At 39.5% G+C, this 23,845-nt stretch overlaps 1 protein-coding gene across 2 annotated transcripts in view; it reads right to left on the bottom strand.

Annotated features, from left to right (window-relative positions):
- The window catches only part of GRM3 (glutamate metabotropic receptor 3), a 227,732-nt gene that overhangs the window by 51,690 nt on the left and 152,197 nt on the right, over positions 1–23,845 (bottom strand). For both annotated transcript variants that reach the window (XM_020903082.2, XM_070470043.1), the window contains exon 3: positions 18,472–19,327. In XM_020903082.2, coding sequence (XP_020758741.2) covers positions 18,472–19,327 — 856 coding nt within the window. The remainder of the gene's footprint in view (positions 1–18,471; positions 19,328–23,845) is intronic.

The following is a 23,845-nucleotide window of genomic DNA, read 5'->3' as shown; positions in this document are numbered from 1 at the left end:
TCATTTGTACTAAACATAAACAGGAATGGTAAAATAGGCATATTATTCTTTTCCCAAATAGGCCGATTTTTCTACATCAAAGTCTGCTGGGATTAGATTACCCATGATGTTCCTTGCAAATACCGTGAGGGTTTTCTCAGAGGCTCTATCCTCCATCACTGCTTTAATGCTCACTTTGATTCTGTTTAGAGTCACACGTGCTTTGAAACCAGTGGGCCGTCTGTGGCTAGGGACAGAAGTTTCAACAGCAACACTTGTATGAAGAATTAGTTTTCAGTTCTTTATTGGAATTCTAACATCTTTTGGAATCATCACATGGTTAACAAGCATCAGAAATTACCAGTTTTGTAGCCCCACACACTCCACCTTGGTCTGTTGCTTCTCCTCATCTCCTGATGCTCAACTGCATCAGCACAAGGAGTGGGCTTTCCCACCTTTTGAGGCAGGCTGTCTGTGAGAAACAGCGGAACTCTCTGATGTTTGATCTCTATGTGTGTTGTAAAATTGGTCACACTTAAAAAATGATCTTACACCTATTTTGTCTTATGATCAAATACATCTTATTAGCACTTTTAACATTCTCGATACTTTTAACCTTTCAAAATGGGGTAAATGCTTTTCATGAAAACACTTCAAAGTAACAACAAGCAATGGTTTGTGGGCATGATGGCCAGAGAGTTGCTCAAGCCCCCATTTGATGGTGGTAGAGAGGGGAAGAATTTTTATTCCAGATCATAACTTTGCTAGTCTGAGTACATATTAAGAAGTTTAAAATCTGTAAATAGGGAAGCTTCTATTTCATACGTTCTAGATCATGTTGTTGTTCGGTCACTAAGTAGTGTCCAACTTTTTGTGACCCTATGGACTGTAGCTTGTCAGGCCTCTCAGTCCATAGCATTTCTCAGGCAGGGATACTGGAGTAGGTTGCCATTTCCTTCTCCATCTATGTTATATAATGTATCAATATAATGCTCTATATGTTTTATACAGTCTTTCTATTAAATAGATTGAGATTTATCTCTGGCTTCTCATCCAGCAAATGCGTACAATGAACTCAGGAGAAGGAACAGTAGGGAAGCAGACTATTGGATGGATATCAGGGTTCCTAACACCCCCGAATTCAATCAAAGTGCCTCCACTTTTGTCTGTTTTTGATATTCTACTTCTTATAATACTGTTTAAGAAATAGGTTAATTTTTAAAAGAGCTTGAAAACTTTGATTAAGTAATCTCAATGTTCCATTTTGTTAAAAGAATCTGCTCAGTGAGAGCTCTCTGAATCCTCTCAGCATGTAGGGTCAGACAGATACTCGGTCACATCAAGAACATAGTTCAGAGTTTGCGGCAGATTTGCCATGGGAGCCTCAGGTGGGTGAAAGAGCACCATCAAAATTCTGAATCTCTCTTCACTCATCTACCTTCAATAGCCCCTGGAGATGACACTTCCTGGAAAGCGGGGACGATGCAGAAAGAGAAAATCATATACCTAGGACAGAGCAACAAAGATGGTTCATGGAATGATTTAGTTTCTTTTATTGGTTATTTTAGCACAAGCTAAAAATGTCTTAAAAGTTCAAAAGTTGATTCTTGATATTAGCTATCTGAAAAAAAATTGAAAAGATAAAAAGCTAAATCCCCCCCCCCCCCCAGCTTTTCAGTAAACTTACTGTCGTCCCTTACCACGAACGTTTGCTCTAATGATGGCTTTAAGGCAACTGGATGGTACCTCATATGTTGTAAACAAAATTTATGTTTGAAATGAGTTGCTGTTAGTTCCTGCTTTCTCTTCTCTACTTCTCACCTGATGCTTCCCTTATGGTGAAACTCACAGAAAAATAGATTTTCTGGGCAATTTTATTATGAACTCTAGACAAACAGGAACAATGTCATACTGAGCAATATGGATTAAACATGCTCCCACAGGACCAGGAAACAGTATTGTCTACACAAAATTTTGACGATGTTGGGAAAATGGTCCATTGTTTCTGTGGTATTAAAAGATAAAGTAAAGAAACTATTCTGTGGTGGTTTTGTGAAAGATGAGCCCTTACTGCAATGGGTGTATTTGTATGTGAGGTATACGTGTGTGTGTGAGAGAGAGAAAAAGAAATGAGGGTTTTAATTAAAATTTCCTTAAAAAAAAAAAAAGAAGGCTCTTTTCAAGAAAGATTCTTTTATTTGGTATATGACATAACTGAGGACCAGAGAGCTTGCATAACTTGCTTTAAGATCTCAGGGCAAGTTAATGTCACAACTCGGGGCAGACCTCACATCTGATTCTCTTATATCATAATACTGGGTTATATGCAGTTAAACTTCAGTTAGGGTTACCCTCTGTGACGAAATCATTGAGCAAAAACTGGCTTCAAGAAAGAAGACATTTTCAAACTAGAGGGGATATTTTCATTCAATATTATGTGAAGTAATTTCCAATTTGGAGGAACCACACAAGATTGCCTTGTCATTCTCAATGAAGCAGAACCAGAAGATGAAATTCTTGATGATACAGGCTACATCAACACTGTTTTTCTTCATAAGAAAAGTAGCATGTATTTATAAATTTCTAGCAGAATGTAATTTTTGAGATTTCACTTTATACCCATGTAATTCTTGAAAGCAAGGTTTGTGCTTACTAGGTTCCTGAATGCTGATGGTGACTACAATAATGTAATGGGTTTCAATATATTCTTACTTAATATATTGAGCAGAAGTTTCCAGTATCTTGACTGTTTGACAAAGAATGAGGCTGAGTAAACCATTATAGGCCATAATCGATGCAGTTTTCCCTAGAATAGAAAAACCAAGGTCATCATTAACCATACTTGCCATCCTGAGTGAGAAGGCAGTGGCTCCAGTTTGGGGATTTTTAAGGAGTCTTACCTATTATACTTGTGCAAATATTTACCCAATTTTAAAAATGTCTTGTTCTTCAAGTTCCTCTTAAGAGGACTTTCTTGAGCAAATCCTGCCCTTTTCTCAATCCCTAGTTGAAATTTGCATTACCTTCACCTGTGTTTAATAAGCATTGTTCATTAGTAAAGGGTATAAAAATCAAATGAGATACTCTATGTATGTTTTTAAAATGTAAAGTCCCAAATGAGTTCTTTTACTGCCTTAATAATTGCAGACTTTAATGCATCCTGCCTCATGTGATGTTTTAAGATATATGTTTGCCTATTGCAGCTGATTATGTGGTCATTCAAGTGTAGTAATCACATCTTTTTCTTTGTCCTCTTTCTGTGTATGACATAAGAAAGATGCTTCAATAATTATAGTAGAAATGACTTAATATTTTGATCAATGAAGCTCATAACATTTTATGATGTTTCTATCATTAATAATAAATATTAAAGGGACAGAAGTAGATCCCCTTACTATCAATATTATGCACAGGAAGTGCATGAGGCCAGAACAATTTGAGAACTGCTTGAAGTTGCACAATTGGAGTAGGTGTATTGTGCTGTGGGGAAGACAGATTTGAAGAGAAAAGAATATCCTATTATGACCATGATTTTTCTCTCTTTGTAGATATGATCAACAATTATATGGTAGGAAGTCTGGGAGGAGAGAATACAAATTCCTATAGAACCACATTGTTATTTGGTAAGCACTTTTGTCCAGTTTTGAATCTGGAGTATAAAATTCAAAGCTTAACATGAAAAGCAAATTCATCTGTGATTCGCAGATAATGTATAATAAAACAGATTCCAGTTCTAGTTGAGTGCTTCAGAGATTTAACAAAAGGTTTACTCTTGAGAAATTAAAATGTCTTAGAATCTTCAGAATTTATAGAAGGTATATATTAGGATGCCAACTTTGACAGGTCTCTTTACGTTTCCTCATTAGCTTTTTTGATGTGTGCATGCTCAGACACTCAAGTCCTGTCCGACTCTTTGCCACTCCATGGACTGTAGCCCACCAGGCTCCTCCATCCATGGGATTTTTCCAGGCAAGAATACTGTAGTGGGTTGCCATTTTCTTCTCCAGGGGATCTTTCTGATCCAAGGATTGAAGCTGTGTATCTTGCATCTCCTGCATTGGCAGGAGGATTCTTTACTACTAGCACCATGTGGGAAACCCAGCTTTTCTGCTGGGTAACCATACTTTCAAACAGTGCCCTCTTCTAAACCTTTGGTGTGATTCCCGTCACTTCCTTTTCAGAGCCTTCTGATGGCTTCTAATCCAACTCAGAGTAAAGGCCTGCCTCAAGGGCCAGGAGCCTGAAAGTGTCTTTGTCACAGCTGTGTCTCCTGTCTATGTGGATAGAAGTACTGCTGGTGACCATGAGGTTTCTGAGGACACACATCAGGAACTGCAGGACCTGTTCAGATTGGAAGTACAATGGGCTTCTTCCTTTGGAAGTGGTAACTGTTAGTGGATCAGAGGAGGCTCTCTGATGGATGTCTCAAGTCCCTAGATATTCCTTTTGTGGAATCTGTGGGAATGAACTGGAAGGATTGGCCCTAGTAGCCTGAGGACAGAAATCACTTTTTCCTCACTGGCCAACCTTCCAGCACCTCTTTTGCTATCACGTATACTGGCATGGTGACACGCAGAAGGGACATCTTGGTTGTTATTTGTCCTTTATGACTCACCACTTCTACTGTGGTCAGGACTGAACTCAGAGATGTGCACAGGCACACGTAAGAAGAGTGCTTCCCCTAGTAGTCTTAGCTTGGGAAACATTCTGGGAAACTACTCTAGCAAGTCAAAGGTTTTTCTTGGTGGTAAGGAACTGAAAATCAATCTGGGATGCCATCAGGTCTACCCCTGGTGCATCTCCACCCTGCCTTGGTGATAGAACCGGGACAGACGAGTAAGACGCCTGCCTCAGTAAGGGACAGGCTAGGTCCGACCAGGGAAGGAAAGCTTCGGTGGAGAGTCTGTTTACACCCCCATCCAGAGCTTCCAGGAAGGATGCTTCCAGTGGAAAAAAGCCACGGCTGTGGATGCCACTTTTTTCTCTCTTACAGATGGGAGCTAGCAGTTCCAGAACCACTTCTTTAAAATGTATTTAAGAAAACTGGGACAAGTTTGATCCCTAGAATTTAAAAAGACACTTCTGATCTTTTGTGATACTGAAAGGTCACAGTATCCTTTGGAAGATGGGGAATGCTGGCCTGTTGAATGTCTCTTAATTACAATCCAGTTTTACAACTAGACCGGTTCTGTAGAAAATGAGAAATGCGTACAAGTGCCATATGTGTTGCTCTTTCTCTCTCTATGGGACATGCCAGACTTGTGTCCTAAGGGTGCAGATTTTGGTGTGAAAACTTCAGCTCCCTCCTATCCTCTTACTTTGCCCCTGTATCAAAGGCTCCCAACTGAACAGGCTGAGAATCAGGGCCCCCTTCCCGTAGGGGCTGCCTCAGTCTTGGTAGACATTCAAACAGTACCAATTGCGGCCAAAACGATCAAGAGGATCCGAAAGGTACATAGAAGGCTTTACAGGACAAACTTTATTTTATGAGCTTACTTGAAGAGATATAATGCATGTCTTGGGACACACACTGACTCCTGACTTAAGAGCGTGAGTTTCGGGGGAAGCTACTGATTTTGGGGATTGCCTGGTGGCTCAGACAGTAAAGTGTCTGCCCGTGATGTGGGAGACCCGGGTTTGATCCCTGGGTCAGGAAGATCCCCTGGAGAAGGAAATGGCAACCCACTCCAGTACTCTTGCCTAGAAAATTTCTTGGATGGAGGAGCCTGGTGGGCTATAGTCCATGGGGTGGCAAAGAGTCGGACACGACTGAGTGACGTCACTCACTCACTGCTTTTGGAGATGAATGGCTTGAACGTGAGATAAGGGAAAAGAGGGAACACAAAATAGCCCTCCTTCCTACTGGGAGCCAAGTGGTTCCAACAGTCAGCTACAAATTAGCACTTACCAAGAGCACTGCCAAGGACGGAACAACAAAGGCATCTGCAATCTGCCTCTATGGAAAGTGAACCCCAAGCTGCTATAGCTGTTGACCTTCAACACCCCCTGAGGGAGATCAGGGAGGAGTGGGGCCTTCTGTGCTCCAGGGAATCTGGTGGGACAGGCCTTTAGGTAGTGGATGTTTTTAGGAACAGATTTTATGATCTCCATCCTTGCATCTCCTCTTATCTAGAGAAGGACTAAATCCCTTCATGGTGACATCAGAGCCTCATGACTAACAAAACCTTTGTAAAATGAGTGCTTCATGGCACTGATCTCCCCCTCACCAAAACCTTATATACTGACTTTCCCCCACTGCCGCTTTGGAGCATCTCTCAGAGCTATCTGAGATGCGGCCTCCAGGGCTGCAGTCCTCATTTTTCTCCAAATAAAACTTAACTCACAACTCTCAAGTTGTACATCTCTTTTTTCTGGTCAACACAATAACAGAGCCGCTTTGCTGGATGTATTCTTGAAGGACTTAAGCAAGCGCACGCTAAGACTTTAGACTTTGCCAAGTTGGCTGACATAGAACAGGGAGAGAAGGAAACTCCTGGTAAATTCCTAAATAGACTATGGGAGGCTCTCCACAAGTTTACTGATGTTGCAGAAGGAGGAATGATCTTTAAAGATAGATTTCTCACTCAGTTGGCTCCAGATATCTGCTGTAAATTATGAAAACAGGCGTTTGGACCAAATCAGTCTTTAGATAATCTGTTGCAATTGGCTTAGACAGTATAGAAATTAAAGCGTCTGCCTGCAATGTGGGAGACCTGGGTTTGATCCCTGGGTCAGGAAGATGCCCTGGAGAAGGAAATGGCAACCCACTCCAGTATTCTTGCCTGGAGAATCCCATGGACGGAGGAGCCTGGTGGGCTACAGTCCATGGGGTCGCAAAGAGTCGGACACGACTAAACAACTAACACTTTCACTTTCATATATAATTTTATTTAAAATATATCTGGAGTTGACACAGAGTTCTTAATGAATAAAAATGAAGAGGCTATAAATAACCTCATTATCCAAAGGTTGTTTTTTGATGATTGAGACATTTTCTTTGTTTTCTACTTTTATTAAAATAGAGATAATTAAAGATAAATTTTTATTAGATTATAATATTTTAGGGATAAGAAGACTTTTTTGCCATATTTTTATTGGAATATAATTGCTTTACAATGTTGTATTAGTTTCTGCTGTATAGAAAATGAATCAACCATATATACCTGTATCCCTGAGAAGACTTTTTAGGTACCCTGAGAAGCTAGTATAGTGCTACCATATGTGATCAATAATCGGAACTATAAACAAAACTTAGTGACAGAAAAATTCTTAAAAATAAAACGTTCTAATGTATGAAAGTCCCAAGCGTATTTAAAAATTTTTAGGAAGAACACCTGATTTGTGATGTGTGCTAAACAACCACCACTACCCAACAATAAGAACAGAACAGAAAAAAACATTCAAATACTTTAGACAAACAAGCCCTCACAATTATTATGGTCTTGGATGAAAATACTGGAAGGGTTTTACATCCACTATTTTCCCTCTTTCTTTTATCAATTTACTTTTAATTAAGTATGAAGGTTTATAATTAGAATTAGTATGAGAGAATGGGGTGACAGGGAAGAAAAATGCAGAAATGCAGTCTTAAACAGTGTTTAAGACACAGTGACCTGCAGCCTGATTACTCTTTTTTTGCAATTTATTATTGATTTTTGCAAATAACAGTATGATATCAAGAATATTGATCTAGTGCAATTAGATGCTTTCAGAAGGAGAGAAGTATATAATTGGAGGCCTTAGCAAACAGTCATTCTTTATGAAGACACCATTATGGCAATTAATGAAAGAGTTAACAGATTTCTTTTAGGATCATGATCATTTTGGAGCAATTTTTTAATTATTTGTGCAACTGCACACAGTAAGCCGAGTCAAATGACGATGGGGCTGCCTCCTTTTTCTCAGTATAAACTCACCTTTTCTCTCCTTAGGAAGCAATAGTGGAAAATAATGTGTGATTAGGAAACAGCCTTAAGTTGCCTTTGGAGGCTACTTAGCTTTGCAAATTTGAGACAGTGATTTAGCTCCTTTGGGTTTCATTGAAAACCTTTAAACCTGGGGAAATAACATCTACTTAGCTGACAGGATTTTTGTAAGAATTAATGAATGAAATGTACAATGGCTATCATCAGGCAGGCGGCAATCAATAAACTGATTTCTTTTTCTTTTCATCCTTTCTTCAGGTTAGAGCTCTACTGGTTTTAGCTGAAGTTCAGGGTTAAGATAAGAGTATAGTGATCACAAACAATGCGATTTGGGAATATTTTATGCATTTTCTATAGGAGGAAACTGAAAAGGCACATTTCAGATCTACTCTAAAAACTCAAATCAATACTCTACTGTTTAATTTTAGTTTCCAAAAGAGCTCTGCATTTAACACAAGTTAAAGAGAAATTACACGTTATTAACATGCTGGTGTGGTGTGGAATGGTTGATTCACCTGGAGTCTCCTTCTCCCTCTCCACTTCTAACAAAATATTAGTCATATCTAGTGTTCTATATTTTAGAAATCCTTTTCTAAAATCCAGCTCACTGTTGATTTCTTCTTTGTACCTATATTCTCTCTCTTCTACCTGTCCCTCTCTTAAGATGCCAAAGATGAAATGTTGTATATAGTATAAGATACATTCTCTTGGTGCCTTTACTAGTTATGAAGCTACTTAAGTGTAGAAAGGATGCACTCATTTTTTTCATACTTTACAGTACCTGACACTAATTCACTGTGAAAACTAAATATTCTTTGAAAAGTTTCAAAATTATACTCTTTTTAGTATAGCAATATAGCAATAACTTCTGGTAATAAGAGGAATAAATTTGGAGGATCTAATGTAAAACATTGTGATTGTAACCAATAAAACTGTATTACATACTGGAAAGTTGCAAAGAGAACAGTTCTTAAATGTTCTCACCACAGAAATATAATGGTAATTCTGTAATGGGATGGAGGTATTAGCAAGGCTATAATGGTAATTACTTTGTAACATATAAATGTGTCAACACGTTGCACACTTTACACTTGCAAAATGTGGTATGTCAATTATATCACAATAAGCTTGATTTTTTTTAAATAATAAAGAAAAATATTAATGGTCAGTCTTGGAACATCTAATCATACCAGGGTCAGTGGCTTAGTTTGTGGATAAGCTTGTATTTGTGATGTTATTCTGCAAATTTAAGATAGGGTCAATCCTCTTCTAGTAAAATTGCTTATAGTTTTTGGATGGAATTAAATACTTGAATATTCTGAAATGTTATTTAGCACTATAAGTTCTGGGGACTCTGCCACCTTTTCAAATTCCAATTTATCTTAGACAGCAAAATGAATTATTTAGCTATCACAGTTTTGAAATGAAACACACCCAAGTGGAGTATCTACATTACCTCAGGTATAATACTAGGTATTTGGGGGAAACTGTGAAGAATGACTATGTAATCTTGCCTGGTGATGTCATATATAGTGACTAAATATACCGTGGACATCTGTTAAGTATTTCAAGTAAGAAGGAGGTCACCCTCCTATACCATTGGAGGGAAGTACACTGGTATAGTCACTATGGAAAACAGAATGGAGTTTCCTTAAAAAATTAGAAATAGAGTTATCATATAGTCCTGCAATTCCACTCCTGGGCATATATCTGGAGAAAAATATGGTCTGAAAAGATACCTGACCTCAGTTATATTATGTAACAACCTACATGCCAAAAGAATTTGAAAAAGAATAGATACATGTATATGTATAACTGAATCACTTTGTGGTACACCTGAAACTATCACACCTTTGTTAATCAACTATACTCCAATATAAAATGAAAAGTTAAAAAAAAATAAAAGAGGGTGGTTAGAAGAGTGACCAGTCCTTGAGCCCCTTAGCCAGCCTCCTCAGTGCCTACTCCTCAGCGCAGAACATCAGCTCCGTCATCTACAGAAGCTGTGCTCACTGCTTAGGCATTAGGAGAATTTTGCTAGGTTCCTTAGAAGGTTTACTAAACCCAGCTCTGGGGAACTTCCCATAATCAGCGCTCCTTGGGTATCCCAAAAGTTAGGATTGTAGGCTAAGTTTATTTTTGAAGAATATGTTGGTTATATATTTTAAAAAATGGTCTGAATATTTTCTTCAGTTTCCAGACATCTTTACTGGTAATGTCCTTGTAAATACACCACAGTGTTCCAGAGTCTGGACATACAGAAGAAATAGCACATTCATTGTATTATTTTTTTCCAATTAGCAAGATGGTAAAATCCATTTTATTGGGGATGATTATGTTTTTCTGTTTCATTGACAGGAAGGCTCTTCAAATGGATCGAGAGAAAGTAAGCACTATGAAATAATCATAGTAACAATAATAACAACCATATGATCATAATAACAAGCAGCAGCAGCAGCAGAAAGCTCAGGCCAAAGTGGAAAATTAGGTTTTCTAGAGGCTCCTGTTCTCCACTGTGTGACCTTAAAATGAGAATCATTTCTCAAGCTTCTAGGCGACCAAAGCACAGATGCATGATGTATAAACAAATAAGTAACTGCGTGAGCAGTGTCCTTTGGGGGTTTAGATCTTATTCTGGTGACCCCAGGAAGCTGACCAGAGAAAAAAGGGGGCAAAAAAAAAGTACAGGATATTTATCTTTACATTTTGCAAATGCTTTTGATCAGCAGAGCTGGAACAAGCTTCTGTGCTTTTGTGGGAACTACAAAAGTTCCAGGGGAGGAAGCAGGATCAAGAGCAGTTTGCTCTTTCAGGAACTTCAAAGCCCATTCATCTAAAGATGTGGCCATTACCATTTTGGCTTCCTTGCTGTGCCTTGGATGGCCCTGGACTTTTCAAGAGGAGAGCCTTGCTGGGTTGGGGCCAGCTCACACATATTCCTTACGAGTGCAGTGTCCCAGAAAACCTGCCCTTCCTGGCCTGTGCTCTGTGATTACAGCTCCAAACAGGAGTCAACGTTCTACCTACCGGATGAGTCAGATGCAGAGCTGAATGGGGCAGTCAGGCTGGACTACCCATTTTCTGCCTCTGCTCCTCTTTTAGGTTTGGAGAATTGTAAACATAAGAACAAAGCTAGACCATCTCCATGAGCTCCAGGCCCCTCTGATCTCAGGAGCCTGTCTCTTTGCTGGTACCAGGAGACAAGTGTGCGACAAAGAGAGAAAGAAAGAGAAAAGCAACTAACAAACAAATGAAGACAAAACGTTCACAGCTGTGTGTTCTCCTGTTCAGCCCATTATGACTACCAGGTCCTGTACTAATAAGGAGCTGCCCTCTTGGCTTATAATTCAAGTCTTGGGAGTAAGATTTGTTCAGTGAATTTAGATTTATTCTGGGCATAAGAACCACAGTGATTTTCCAATCCAAAACAAAACTCAAAACCAAATAGAACCCAAAGCTTAAGGCGTGTGTGCGTGCTAAGTTGCTTCGGTCGTGTCTGACTCTTTGCAGCTCTACGGACTGTAGCCCGCCAGGCTCCTCCATGGAATTCTCCAGACAAGAACACTACTGCAGCAGTGCTAATTCTTTAAAAGACATTGTTTATATTGGAGTACAGTTGATTTACAATTTATATTAGTTCCAGGTGGACAGCAAACTGATTCAGTCAAACATATACATATATGTATTCTTTGTCAGACTCTTTTCCCATATTGGTTATTATAGAATACTAAGTAGAGTTCCTTGTGCTATACAGTAGGTGCTTGTTGGTCATCTATTTTACATATATTAAAATATGTCTATGTTAATTCCAACCTCCTAATTTATCCCTTCCTGTCTACCTTTCCCCTTTGGTAAACATACCATTGTTTTCTAAGTCTGTTTCTATTTTGTAAATAAGTACATTTGTATCATTTTTTAAGATTTCACATATTAGTGATATCATATATTTGTCTTCCTCCGAGTTATTTCACTTACTATGACAACCTTGAGGCCCTTCCATCTTGCTGCAGATGGCATTGTTTCATTCTGTTTTATGCAGCCCCACTGATCCTGCGTCTATATTTTGAGGTTGTTCTGGGGACTGGCTGTTGGTGTAAGTGTCACAAAGCTGGAACTCCAGCTGTCTTGTTTACTGTTGGGTCCCCAGGACCCGGACTAAAGTCTGAACTTTAGTTGGAATCAATGGCTGCATCAGGACCTTGAGGATTTGTTCTACCACCTACTTTTCCTGTGATCTTGGATCAGTTTCCTGCTGTGTCAATTTCTCAGTTTTTCCATTCTCAAACATTTTAGCCCAGGCTTGTGAATCACACAAAGGAATGTTATGAGTGTTATTCCCAAGATAATGCATCCTCAACACTGGCTGGGCCTTGGAGAACCCTGAGAGTGTGCACAGTCAGTGGGAGTGCTTTCTTTTGAATTAGGTGTACTCTAGTTACCACATCATCCTGACAGTTGTGTTCACTTTCAGGTGTTTCAGTAAGTGAAGATCATAATGCTGACATCCTGAATTTCTACCCCTGTCAAGTGAGGAATTAAAGTATGTTTCTCTTTGAGGAAGGCCTTTTGGAACTCTATGGTTTTAGTCTGTTCCATTTTCTGGAGCTCATCTCATAATAAAAAGTGAGAGGCATTGTACTAGACCATGAACATAGAAAATGACATGACATTGCATTTCTTTAACTGTTTCATAGCCCTCTATGTCTCCTCTGTTTTTATCTGCGTTGGTGAGTTTGAGCTCTCTTTTTACATGATGAGTGCGTGGAAGTTTACTCAAAATGATTTGGAAAAGTCTCATGCCACCAAACATAATTCTCATTTAAATATTTATTTTAAAATTCAACATGACATGGCTCTTTCAGGTGGAAAAATTTTTACTAATAAAAGAATACTTTGAAGCCTTTTTTTTCTTTTAATATCCTAAGGTTTAGTTTCTAAGGCTCAGCTTCCAAAGTTTGGCTGTTTTATGAGTAACCTTAGCTCCAAATAATTGAGAAAGTGATCCAGGCGCATTAAAGGTATAATGAAAAGGAGAGCAAGAAGAAGCATATTTTGAACTTATTGACTGACTGTCTTTTATTCCTTTAATAAGCACTCCGTTAATAAACAGTGAGCATGTGTCAGTCACTGTGTTAGGTGTTTGGGATCAAAGTTCCCAACTTCCCAGAGTTCCCATGTATGTATAAAAGCAGCACTGGGTCTGATGACCTGGATTTCAACTTTGCTCCTTGCCACTAAGAAGATGATGATCTTGGGCAGATTACTTTCAGTTATGGGGCTTCATATATAAAACAGGAACAAATCCCAGATCCAGTGCTGATGCTCTATGGTTTTAAATTGGCCTCAAATACAAAGATAGAACGTAACTAATGGACAGTGCTTAGGTTAAAAAAAAAAAAAGCCAGTCATTCTAGAAGTCATAAACTTTTCTTTCTTGAAATTCATTTGTTAATGAAAAAATACACATTTAATTTTCACAAAAAAGAATCACATTATAAAGCAATTGATTATTTTTCTCATCCCATATTCCTTTGGTAAACACTGATATATTGTGCACTCTATACTAGTAAATGCATTGTGTATTTGAGATCAGAGATGGAACATATGTTTTCTGCCTTGAAAAAGTTCACAATCTAGTAATGGAGATAGAGAAGGAAACAAATATGGGTGTTGAGTGCTAGTCATAATGAACAAATATTTACTGAATACTTATTATGCTGGGGCTACTGCACTGAATAAAATTGATAATTTCTGTTCTTAGGAGTTTATATTCAAGTGTGAAGATCAAGCAATAAAGAATAAACATGAAAATGTAAATATTACTGATATATGAGAAGGTGAAAAAATCATGGAGTGAAAAAAAACGTACAACAGGTTAATGGGAAACAGGGGCACATGTGGTAGGGATTGGGGGGCACTGCCATCTTAAGAAGCATTGCCAGGTGGGCCTCAACAAGAAACTAGAATTTGAGCAAAGCCCGATGGAAATAAGGGAATAAATTAGCTATAGGGATGTCTGGGGAAAGGGCTTTACCAGACAGAGGGAATTGGGAGTGGAAAAGCCCTAAGTATGGAAACAAGGCTGGCTGGAGTGAAGTGAGCAAGAGATGGGGTAACGGATGATGGCAGGGGAGCAGCAGTAAAAGGGATGTGGGAGCCAGGGTGGGCCAACCAGGTTGGACCTTGTAGAACACTGTTAGAAGTTTGACTTGGACTGTGAGTGACATGGGGAGACTCTCTAAGAGGTTTTGAGTTGAGGAGTGACTTGCTCTGACTTTCATTCCAATCCTAAAGAAAGGCAATGCCAAAGAATGCTCAAACTACTGAAAAATTGCACTCATCTCACATGCTAGCAAAGTAATGATCAAAATTTTCCAAGCCAGGCTTCAACAGCACATGAACCGTGAACTTCCAGATGTTCAAGCTGGATTTAGAAAAGACAGAGAACCAGAGACCAAATTGCCAACATCTCTTGGATCATCAAAAAAGCAATAGAGTTCCAGGAAAACATCTGCTTTATTGACTATGCTAAAGCCTTTGACTGTGTGGATCAGGACAAACTGTGGAAAATTCTTCAAGAGATAGGAATACCAGACCATCTGACCTACCTCCTAAGAAACCTGTATGCAGGTCAAGAAGCAACAGTTAGAACTGGACATGGAACAACAGACTGGTTCCAAATCGGGAAAGGAGTATGTCAAGGCTGTATATTGTCACCCTGCTTATTTAACTTATATGCAGAGTACATCATGAGAAATGCTGGACTGGATGAAGCACAAACTGGAATCAAGATTGCCAAGAGAAATATCAATAACCTCAGAATGACACCACCCTTATGGCAGAAAATGAAGAAGAACTAAAGAGCCTCTTGATGAAAGTGAAAGAGGAGATTTAAAAAGTTGGCTTACAACTCAGTATTCAGAAAACTAAGATCATGGTATCTGGCCCCATCACTTCATGGGAAATAGATGGGGAAACAGTGGAAACAGTGGCAGACTTTATTTTTTTGAGCTTCAAAATCACTGCAGATGGTGACTGAAGCCATGAAATTAAAAGATGCTTGCTCCTTGGAAGAAAATCTATGCCCAACCTAGACAGCTTATTAAAAAGCAGAGACACTACTTTGCCGACAAAGGTCCATCTAGTCAAAGCTATGGCTTTTCCAGTAGTCATGTATGGATGTGAGAGTTGGACTATAAAGAAAGCTGAGCACTGAAGAATTGATCCTTTTGAACTGTGGAGTTGGAGAAGACTTTTGAGAGTCCCTTGGACAGCAAAGAGATCCAACCAGTCTATCCTAAAGGAAACCAATCCTGAATATTCATTGGAAGGATTGCTGCTGAAGCTAAAACATCAATAGCTTGGCCACCTGATGCGAAGAACTGACACATTTGAAAAGACCCTGATGCTGGGAAAGATTGAAGGTGGGAGGAGAAGGCGACGACAGGATGAGATGGTTGGATGGCATCACCGACTCCATTGACATAAGTCTGAGTAAGCTCTGTGAGTTGGTGATGGACAGGGAGGCCTGGCGTACTGCAGTCCATGGGGTCCCAAAGAGTCGGACATGACTGAGCGACGGAACTGAACTGAACACTGTAACAGGCCATCCTGGCTGTTGTGCTGTGGATGGGTTGGAGGTGGGTGTTGGCAGCTTAGACCAGGGTAGTAGCAGTTGAGACGGAATAAGTGAAGGGGCTCGACCTGACAGAAGGGGATGGGGTAAGCGTGTTCCAGGCAGAGGACATAGCATATACAGAGGGCACAGAGGCAGAAAGAAAGGCATGATGTTCATGGTGATCTGCAAGTAGTCTTAATGAAAGGAAGGGTGAATGCTGGGTGGTGGCAGAGGATGAGTCTAGAGAGGTAGAGAGTCATTAGATCTTATGCCAGGAGGCCAGGAGAAGTCTTTTTAACATAGCATACATAGTTTTGCAAAAATCTCTTTTGCAAAAGGAATATTCACAGTTGGTTAACTTTAAGGAATACTCGTGGTGGCCAGTGTTGGAACAAGTTAGTAGGAATGTACCCAGGAACGGAGAAGTGTTCTCAGGAGGCCTAGAGCTTCCATCCTGAGGACTAGGGCTCTAACGGGATTGACTGCAACTGTCTGCCAGAAGAATCCTGGAGGAAATGCAGAGTCCAAGCAGACGGGTGCATGAGGACTTTTCTCATCCAAGAGAAGATTGGATTGCTGAGGTGTTCACTACTGTGCCTAATCACTGCCTCAGTATTCAAGTTAGAAAGTTAGAGATACTATTTCCAAAAAAATGTAAAACAGATCTACTTTTCAGTAGTTTACTAGGTTAACTTTATTCTTTCAACAGACATATTTAGCTAGTTTAGCATCTCAGGATCCTCTCATAGTAAGGCATTTTCTTGCCCAAGTCTTACTGCTATGCATATGTGCCTGGTAGCTGGTCTAAATTCCCTCTCTTTTCTGTAGTGTGAATCTGTTTTTCACCCTGCTATTGTCTTTAGAGATGGAGAGTGACTAGTAGTAATGTCAAGCAAATTGAGAGGGTGAAAATAGCACTTTGTGGTCAGGTCTCCACAGCCAAACTAAATTGTAGAATCGAAGCCAGTAATTGAACAAGGCAGACAAAAAGAAGATCCTGTTGTTTCATTTATCCAAATAATGGCCTTATTTCTGCATTTTTCTTTGCCATTTAAGACTCAATCAGTGAAATCAAGGAAAATATTTTGGTTACAAAAAACACTTTGTAAAGGCTCTCTGAAATCCAAGAATTTTTGTTCTATTAGCTGTTCATGAGTCAATATATTTGTATATTTGCATACCAAGGAGTAATGGACTAGAATAACAGAGTTAATTAATACTTGTGGTGCATAAAGATGAATGATTACCCCAAGGGTAGTCTGAAAGGGAAGGAAGTTGCTTATCTTATTCAGCTTTAAGAATTAAGTGCATTGTAGATGCTATTTATAGATACCCCAGAATTCATTTATATTTAAAGATATTCCCTTTTTTTTTTTTTATTGACTCTATGGTCCATTCTTATATTCTGGAGTCATCAGTGTGAACTGATCTGGGATTTTGAGATAAATCCTGGACATGTATACATGTATATCACACACACACACACACACACACACACACACACACACACATATTCTTACATGGAATACACCTGTGGGAATACAAGGCATAGGAAAGGCTTCATCTTTACCATTTTCAATGCCTGTTCTAATGGTAAGAGATGGTATCCATCAGATGAATAGGAGTGAATGCTGACATAATCAATTTTAGCTACTTTTGGCTCTCTGTGTAGAATGAAGAAAAGACGTGCTAAAATGCAGGCTGATAATTTTGGTGCTTATTTTCTAGGCTAGAGTAAGGGTTAGAGTTCTGGACTAGAAGCCAGTTGTCATGAGGTCTTCTTTCAGTACTACTATTGATTTTTTTCAGTCCATTTGACTTCTGAGTGATTATCTATAAGGGAGAAGTGAGAACTGCTACTTGCTTCACTGATAATATGATTTGAGCATAAAAACTTTCATGTCTTGGATGATAAATCAATTGAAACAGACTCTGCAGACTAGAATGATGCCCTAGTGGCATGGGAGATGATTAGCAGTTTAGACAAATGAACGTGTTCTATCATTGCAATATTTTTGGCATCAAAATCTCTTGTGCTCAGTAATATTACTTACCATTTTATGATTTAGGTTTAAGCTAAATTCCCCAGAACTGGTACCTTAATGCAATGATATCACATGCATTGTAGAAGAGCATGCAATTCTAAAGATGTTGTGTCTTTTTGTATGTTTGTAGTACATTAAAACACAGTGCTATATTGAGAAATGTATAGACCATATTTATAAACAAATATACTTTGTTTATAAAGTGTGTGCCACTTTGAACACACCTCTGGATGTTCACTTTTATATCAGCATGACTTCCATCAGTCTTCAGTTTGCTTAAAGTCAAGCTCCCAGGAAAACAGTGTCATTTCATGAGATAATCTGAGAAAAATCCCCAACTCTTAATCCTGACATGGAAATACTGCAGCACGGCAGAAGATATAAACTCGAATGCTGGAATCACCAGGCTCTGAGTGTTTTTCTCTTTCCTCCCCTAATTAGGCTCTGGAAAAAGAGTGACTTTTTTTTTTTTCCTCACCCCCACTGTGAAAGTTATGAGACTCTTTTGCTCAAATCACCCAGAAGGAAAGCTTAGAAGTTCGTGTTCCTTAGAGAGTTGTCAGTTCTGCTAAAGAAGATTAAACGCCCATGGCACAGGTGTCATATCCCACAGCTAATCACAAGAAAGAGAGCAAATGTGGCATAGCCCACATCTAGGCAGCTGCCGCAGGTCAGGACAGCCAGGGGTGCTTCAATCTCATATGGTGTACCAGCCAAGATATTCCCTCGAAAATACGTAATCGACATAAAAAAACCCATCATATTGCCTCTTGGAATATTTCAGTTTGAATCGCTTGGGTGGCTCTGAAACAAAGATTTCTGGGTTGGGGCAGAGGCATTTGATTCCTCTTTGATTCCACTGTTTGCATCATAGCAGATGACTGATTAAAGGCGTCCTGCTTACCTGTGAAGTTGATTTTCAGCAAGTAATCCTTGTACAGCTTCTTCCCGTCCAGGATCTTCATGGCGTCGCAGAGCTTGGTGGTGTTGGGGCAGAGCGTGCGCTGCATTTTGTGCAGGGCATGGGCCATGGCATACACGGCATTCACCACGAACATAATCTTGGATTCCTGCTCATAGTTGCTGCTGTCGATGGCCAGGTGCTTGTCGCAAGGGCGCCGGTGGTTGTGCTTGTTCTGGAGGCTGCACTGGAACTTCTGCTCCCAGAAGTCCCGGAACCAGGGGTTGCGGTGGTTGTTGTAGGGGTTGAGGCTCTGGAAGTAGCGATCAAACGGGCGGATGGGCTGCGAGGCCAGCTCCAGGGTGATGGCGCCATAGGCCACATGCTCGCTGCCCTTGATGATGCTTTCTTGCGCACCCCAGCCGTCGCTGGCCACCCAGGTGAAAGAGGCGTTGGCGCGGCTGGCAGCGGCGATGAGCTCCCGGGAGTCGTCGCTGCGCATGAAGAGGACCACGACGCGCGCGTTGGGCTTCTGCAGCAGCTCGCGGATCACGCTGTCGTAGGATTTGCGGATGTTGGAGCGGCCCACCTTCTCCGCAGTGGCGATGCAGATGTTGCGCAGGCGGGCTTCCTGCTCGAAGGCCTCGATCCCCGTCTCCCCATAGTCGCCCTCCGAGGCCACGGTGGACACGTAGGTCCAGTTGAAGAAACGCAAGATCTCGGCCATGGCTTTGGCCTGGTAGAAATCAGGGGGCACGGTCCTGGCAAAGTAATCGTAGCGCGATTTGTCGCTGAGTTTGGCGCTGGTGGATGCGTAGCTTATCTGCGGGATCTGGAAGAGCCTCAGCAGGTTTGCCACCTGGGGGAGGGAGACAAGGCAGGTACCATTATTTTTTTAGCAATCCGGAGGTAACTGACTGCACAGGAAAGGTGAAGCATACCAGGCCTTTACCCAGCTCCCTTTGCAGCTCCAGATCGCTAAGCTCTTCTGGACGCTTTTCCAGCTGCTTTCCTGGACACTGTATTTGCGGAATTAGTAAACAAGTTCCAAGCAGGTAATCAAGTGTTGGGAAAAGACAAAGAGAAATGAGACGGGCATGTTTCTTTCTCTCCTAGACTTTGTACTACATCCTGGACCAGAATCAGTTCTGTTCAGGTATCAGTGGGGCTGCTTTAAGTTTCTGGAGTCCTCTTATAACTCAGTCTAACAATGAACTACAGTGAATTAGCCAAATTCGGTTTTTAGACAAACTTGGCTGTGGTTGTATAGAGAGAGCCTGGGTGTTGTCTAATTCTCACTTCCCCCTCTTTTGCTAAAAAAGGCAGTCTCTGAAAGAGTTTAATTTGGGAACTGTATGCCACATGGACAGTCCAAATTAGACACTTATTATCTAGGTTAAGCCAAAAAAATAAAGTCCATTCTTTTTGGTCCACCCCAAGTTTAGGCATATACCTTTCTAACCTTAAAGAATTTGACCAACATTTTCTTTGCCTTTTTAACATTTTGTTTCTGCTTGGATTATACATAGCCCAAGCATACAAATGCTATTTTTATGATATTTTTTATTAAAAAGCAAATTAGGGAGTGTTGAGGACCTTGTTGATGAAGAACTATTTACTTTAAAATGTTTAAAGTTTATTCTGAATAAAGAATGTACATTTCTTATAATTTACCTTGCAATAATATTTCACTTCTTATTTATTACAGAATAAAAAAGGAAAGTGAGAGTAGCATATCAAGGAACATTTTATGCATAGAGTATTTGTGAAGTTTATACATTTTAAAATATATGTGCAGATCATATGTAAATCTAATAAGTTTTTGTTTTTCCTGGCTACCTCACATATTCTGAACATTTCTATCTTTACAATGATTTTAGTTACATAATATACTAAGTAGACTTTAATTGGAAATAATGTTGGCTATTCCAACATACCCTATGAGAACTTTGAAATTTCCCTTCTGAAAATTGTGGTTTCAGGTTTCTGTTTGACATGTAGGAAGCACAGCTTGAAGTAGGCAGCTGTTAGCAAAGAGCACAAGTAACATCAAACAACTGACAGCTGAGTCCTGATTAATCATCATTTCATCTGGCAGTGGAAACCAACAGCCATATTCATACACAGCCACACAGCATGTTCTCAGAGATCAGGCCTGCTATTAAAATCAATACTTGATATAGCCCAGAGCTATCAAAAATGTTTTCTATATCTTTGCAAATCATGGTACTTCTCATGTAACTACAAATAGAACAGCAAGAAAATCTGGCACTTGGCATGCAATGTAATGCAAATTTAGGATCCAGATCTTTTTTGCATCTTGATTTTTAATATATGTATATATACTAGGATGTGAGTGAATTTTGGGGAATGGAGGTGAGTGAATGGGTAAGTGGGCGGATGAACGCTAGTATGCCATTTATTTTTTTCTCAGGCCTAGGGACCCTGAACAAAATGGACTCTCCTGATGCATTTGAACTTGGGAGTGCTGGTTGTTTCCTCAGCCTGACTGTGATGGCACTGAGCCAGTACTGTCATCACTTCTGTACTGAGTACCTGGCTTCTTTCGAATGTAGGTAGCATTGTGGCAGACTGTGATGAGACTGTCCCTGTCTGTGCACGGACTTGGCTTGATTATGGAGACTTTGGATGACATTGGAGAGACCGTCTCTTCTGGATGCTACAGTTTTCTAATCTTCAAGTTCTGTTCATCAGGATCTGAACCCCTCAGGGAGGCAGAGAATGAAAGGACCTGAAAAATGCCTGTAGACATCATTTTCTGGCAGCTAGGAACCACAGCGAAAGAATCCTAAACTGTTGAAACTTCCTTCTCCCGGAGGCATATGCGTAAAGAAAAAGTTCTTGTCTTTTGATGAATAGGATCCTGTGGCTCCACGTCTACCTGTCCAGGATATCTGAGAACAATTTACAAACAAGGCAGACGTACAAGAGAGTGAACTGGGCATAGAATGATGGCGATGTGAAGAAGATTCTCTGGGTAGGAAGGGGCACAATTGTAGCAGGTTTGAGTAGGTAGTGGGTTAGAATACAACTGCAGTGATTGCTACCATTTTATGAGTAGTTATCTGACATACAAATGACTATGTACAAAATAATAAAGATCTACTCTATAGCACAAGGAACTGTATTCAATATCTTGTAATAATCTATAATGGAAAAGAATCTGAAGGAATATATATAGATATATAAATATGTATCTCTATCTATCTATATATCTGAATCCCTTTGTTGTACACCTGAAGCTAACACAAGTTTGTAAATCAATTCTACTTCAATAATAGAATAGCTTGTATATGAGTGTTTAATGAGGAGACTACAGCCTACTTGAGAAAAAGGAGGCACATTTAGTGAGCTGAACATGAGAATGGAACTCTAATAAAGTGTAATCTCAATTGTATTACCTCTTAAATAGCATGGAGCAATCATACAGTCAGAGCATGATGTTCAGAGTTACATTTACATTTTTGAAACACATGTAATGCAAATGAATGATAGAACAAACTGTTGAAGTCCTTTTGTCATGGTGAACCATTCATTTTAATACTAGTTTCCTTAGATTACACGAGTAAAAATGCTTAATATAAAAATTAAATACCACAGAAATAAGCAGATTATAAATCTCATTTTCTTTCCCTCTCTCACCCTCTCCAGCCTGACTTCTAGAGAAGAATAAAGTTCTTAGTTTGATTTGTGCATTTTCAAAATTATTTATTCTGTTGTAAAGCCAGTGACTAATGCACTGGGTATTTATATGTGTATTTTCTCCTTTGATATTCACAACTGCCTTTTATGATAAATATTGTTTTCCCCATTGTGGCAGTGCAGAAACTGAGATGAAGAAATTTGTTTGTGATCATAGGATTAGAAAGTAGAGGCAAAATCATGATTTAGAAGCAGGTCTTTTGACCTGAAGGACCATAGCTGCCCTCTCATAATCTCGATTCTGCTGTCTTCTGCATGACTGTGAATCTGAGGTCTGAAGCACAGAAGGGCACCCAGGTAGGAAGAACAGGAAGGAGGAACAGAAGCAGTATTGTGGTTTACACGATGGATCACCTCATTGCTACTAGGAGCCTTCTCTTTAACATAAAACTGGCCATCTGAAACATTCTTGATTTGCTTTACTGGCCATGTGGTTTCCTCTGTGAAAACATGAAGGTGTAAGATCTCATTTACATTGGACATCATTTTAAAAACAGAAGAATCATTTTAGGATGGAGAAATAATGTGGACTTTTGGAAGAAAGTTACCCAGTTATAGTGTTAGTAGGAATGGAGGAAGGGAAAAAAGATCTAGTTATATCCTTTAGGGAAAACCACTTTAAAAGTAGAGAGATACTTTTCATGGTTAGAAACTCTAATAAAAAGGTATATAGCTTAAGAGCAATAGGAAAACTTAAAAAATAATTCAAATAATACATAATAGTCTCAATAAGACAGACAAATCAAGATCTCCAAAGAAGCTACTGGATGGGTAGGCTGCATTGGGCCATGTGAGTGTTGAAAGAACTAGCGAGAGGGATGAAACCTGTAGGTGTGTTAGGTCCTTGGGCAGGCCTTGGACAATATACAAGATTGGCATAAGCCTGTGAGAACTAGGAAGAATAAAGCACAGAATGTGAAAATGGAGTGATGTTGATTGTTGCTATGATTGTTTTTCGATTATATTTTAGGAGAAGTTGTGGTAAGAAGAGAGAGAATCACTGGTTTGGAGAGTTGGTTCTAAATGAGTGAAAGCAAGACACTGCCCAGCTCTTTCTGCCTCCTTATGTGCCTTCATGAGAATGTTTCCTAATCTGGAGATTGTGATACAAATATATGAAAAAGTTCTCTCACATCCAAGCAGGGCAGAAGACCACAAGAAGGGTCCATAATGAATTAAGTTTGCCTCTGGTTCTGAATTCTGGAAGAAATCACAGATTAAATCAGGTAATTACTATTAATAATTTCTGAGAAATTAATAATGGGATGACTGTCAGAGGATAAAAAGGGAGGAATAAGAGAAAATTCAGGAACTATAAATCAGGAATAAATATAAATCAATAATCATGATATATTTTGGTAATTTTTTTTCTCAGAGTTCCCTATAGAGAGCATGCAGGCTTTAGAAATGAACAAAAAATATTGCTAGAAATCAGCACGGATTCACTGAGAATGAATTTCAGTAGAATCTTCCAACATTGGTTGGACCATTTAGGGAGGAGTTATATCCATGAACTCTGACTTCAACAAGGTATTGGTGACATTACCTGGATTCTCATGAAAAGGGAAAAGTGATAGGAATTGGATAAAAATTTAAATATACTAAAGTAGAATAGCTTGGAAGAAATGCTATATGAGGTGGTCAAGTAAGATTA

Source organism: Odocoileus virginianus, chromosome 1, assembly GCF_023699985.2.
Source record: "Odocoileus virginianus isolate 20LAN1187 ecotype Illinois chromosome 1, Ovbor_1.2, whole genome shotgun sequence".
Taxonomy (NCBI): domain Eukaryota; kingdom Metazoa; phylum Chordata; class Mammalia; order Artiodactyla; family Cervidae; genus Odocoileus; species Odocoileus virginianus.
This window is presented reverse-complemented; position numbering and strand designations above follow the sequence as displayed.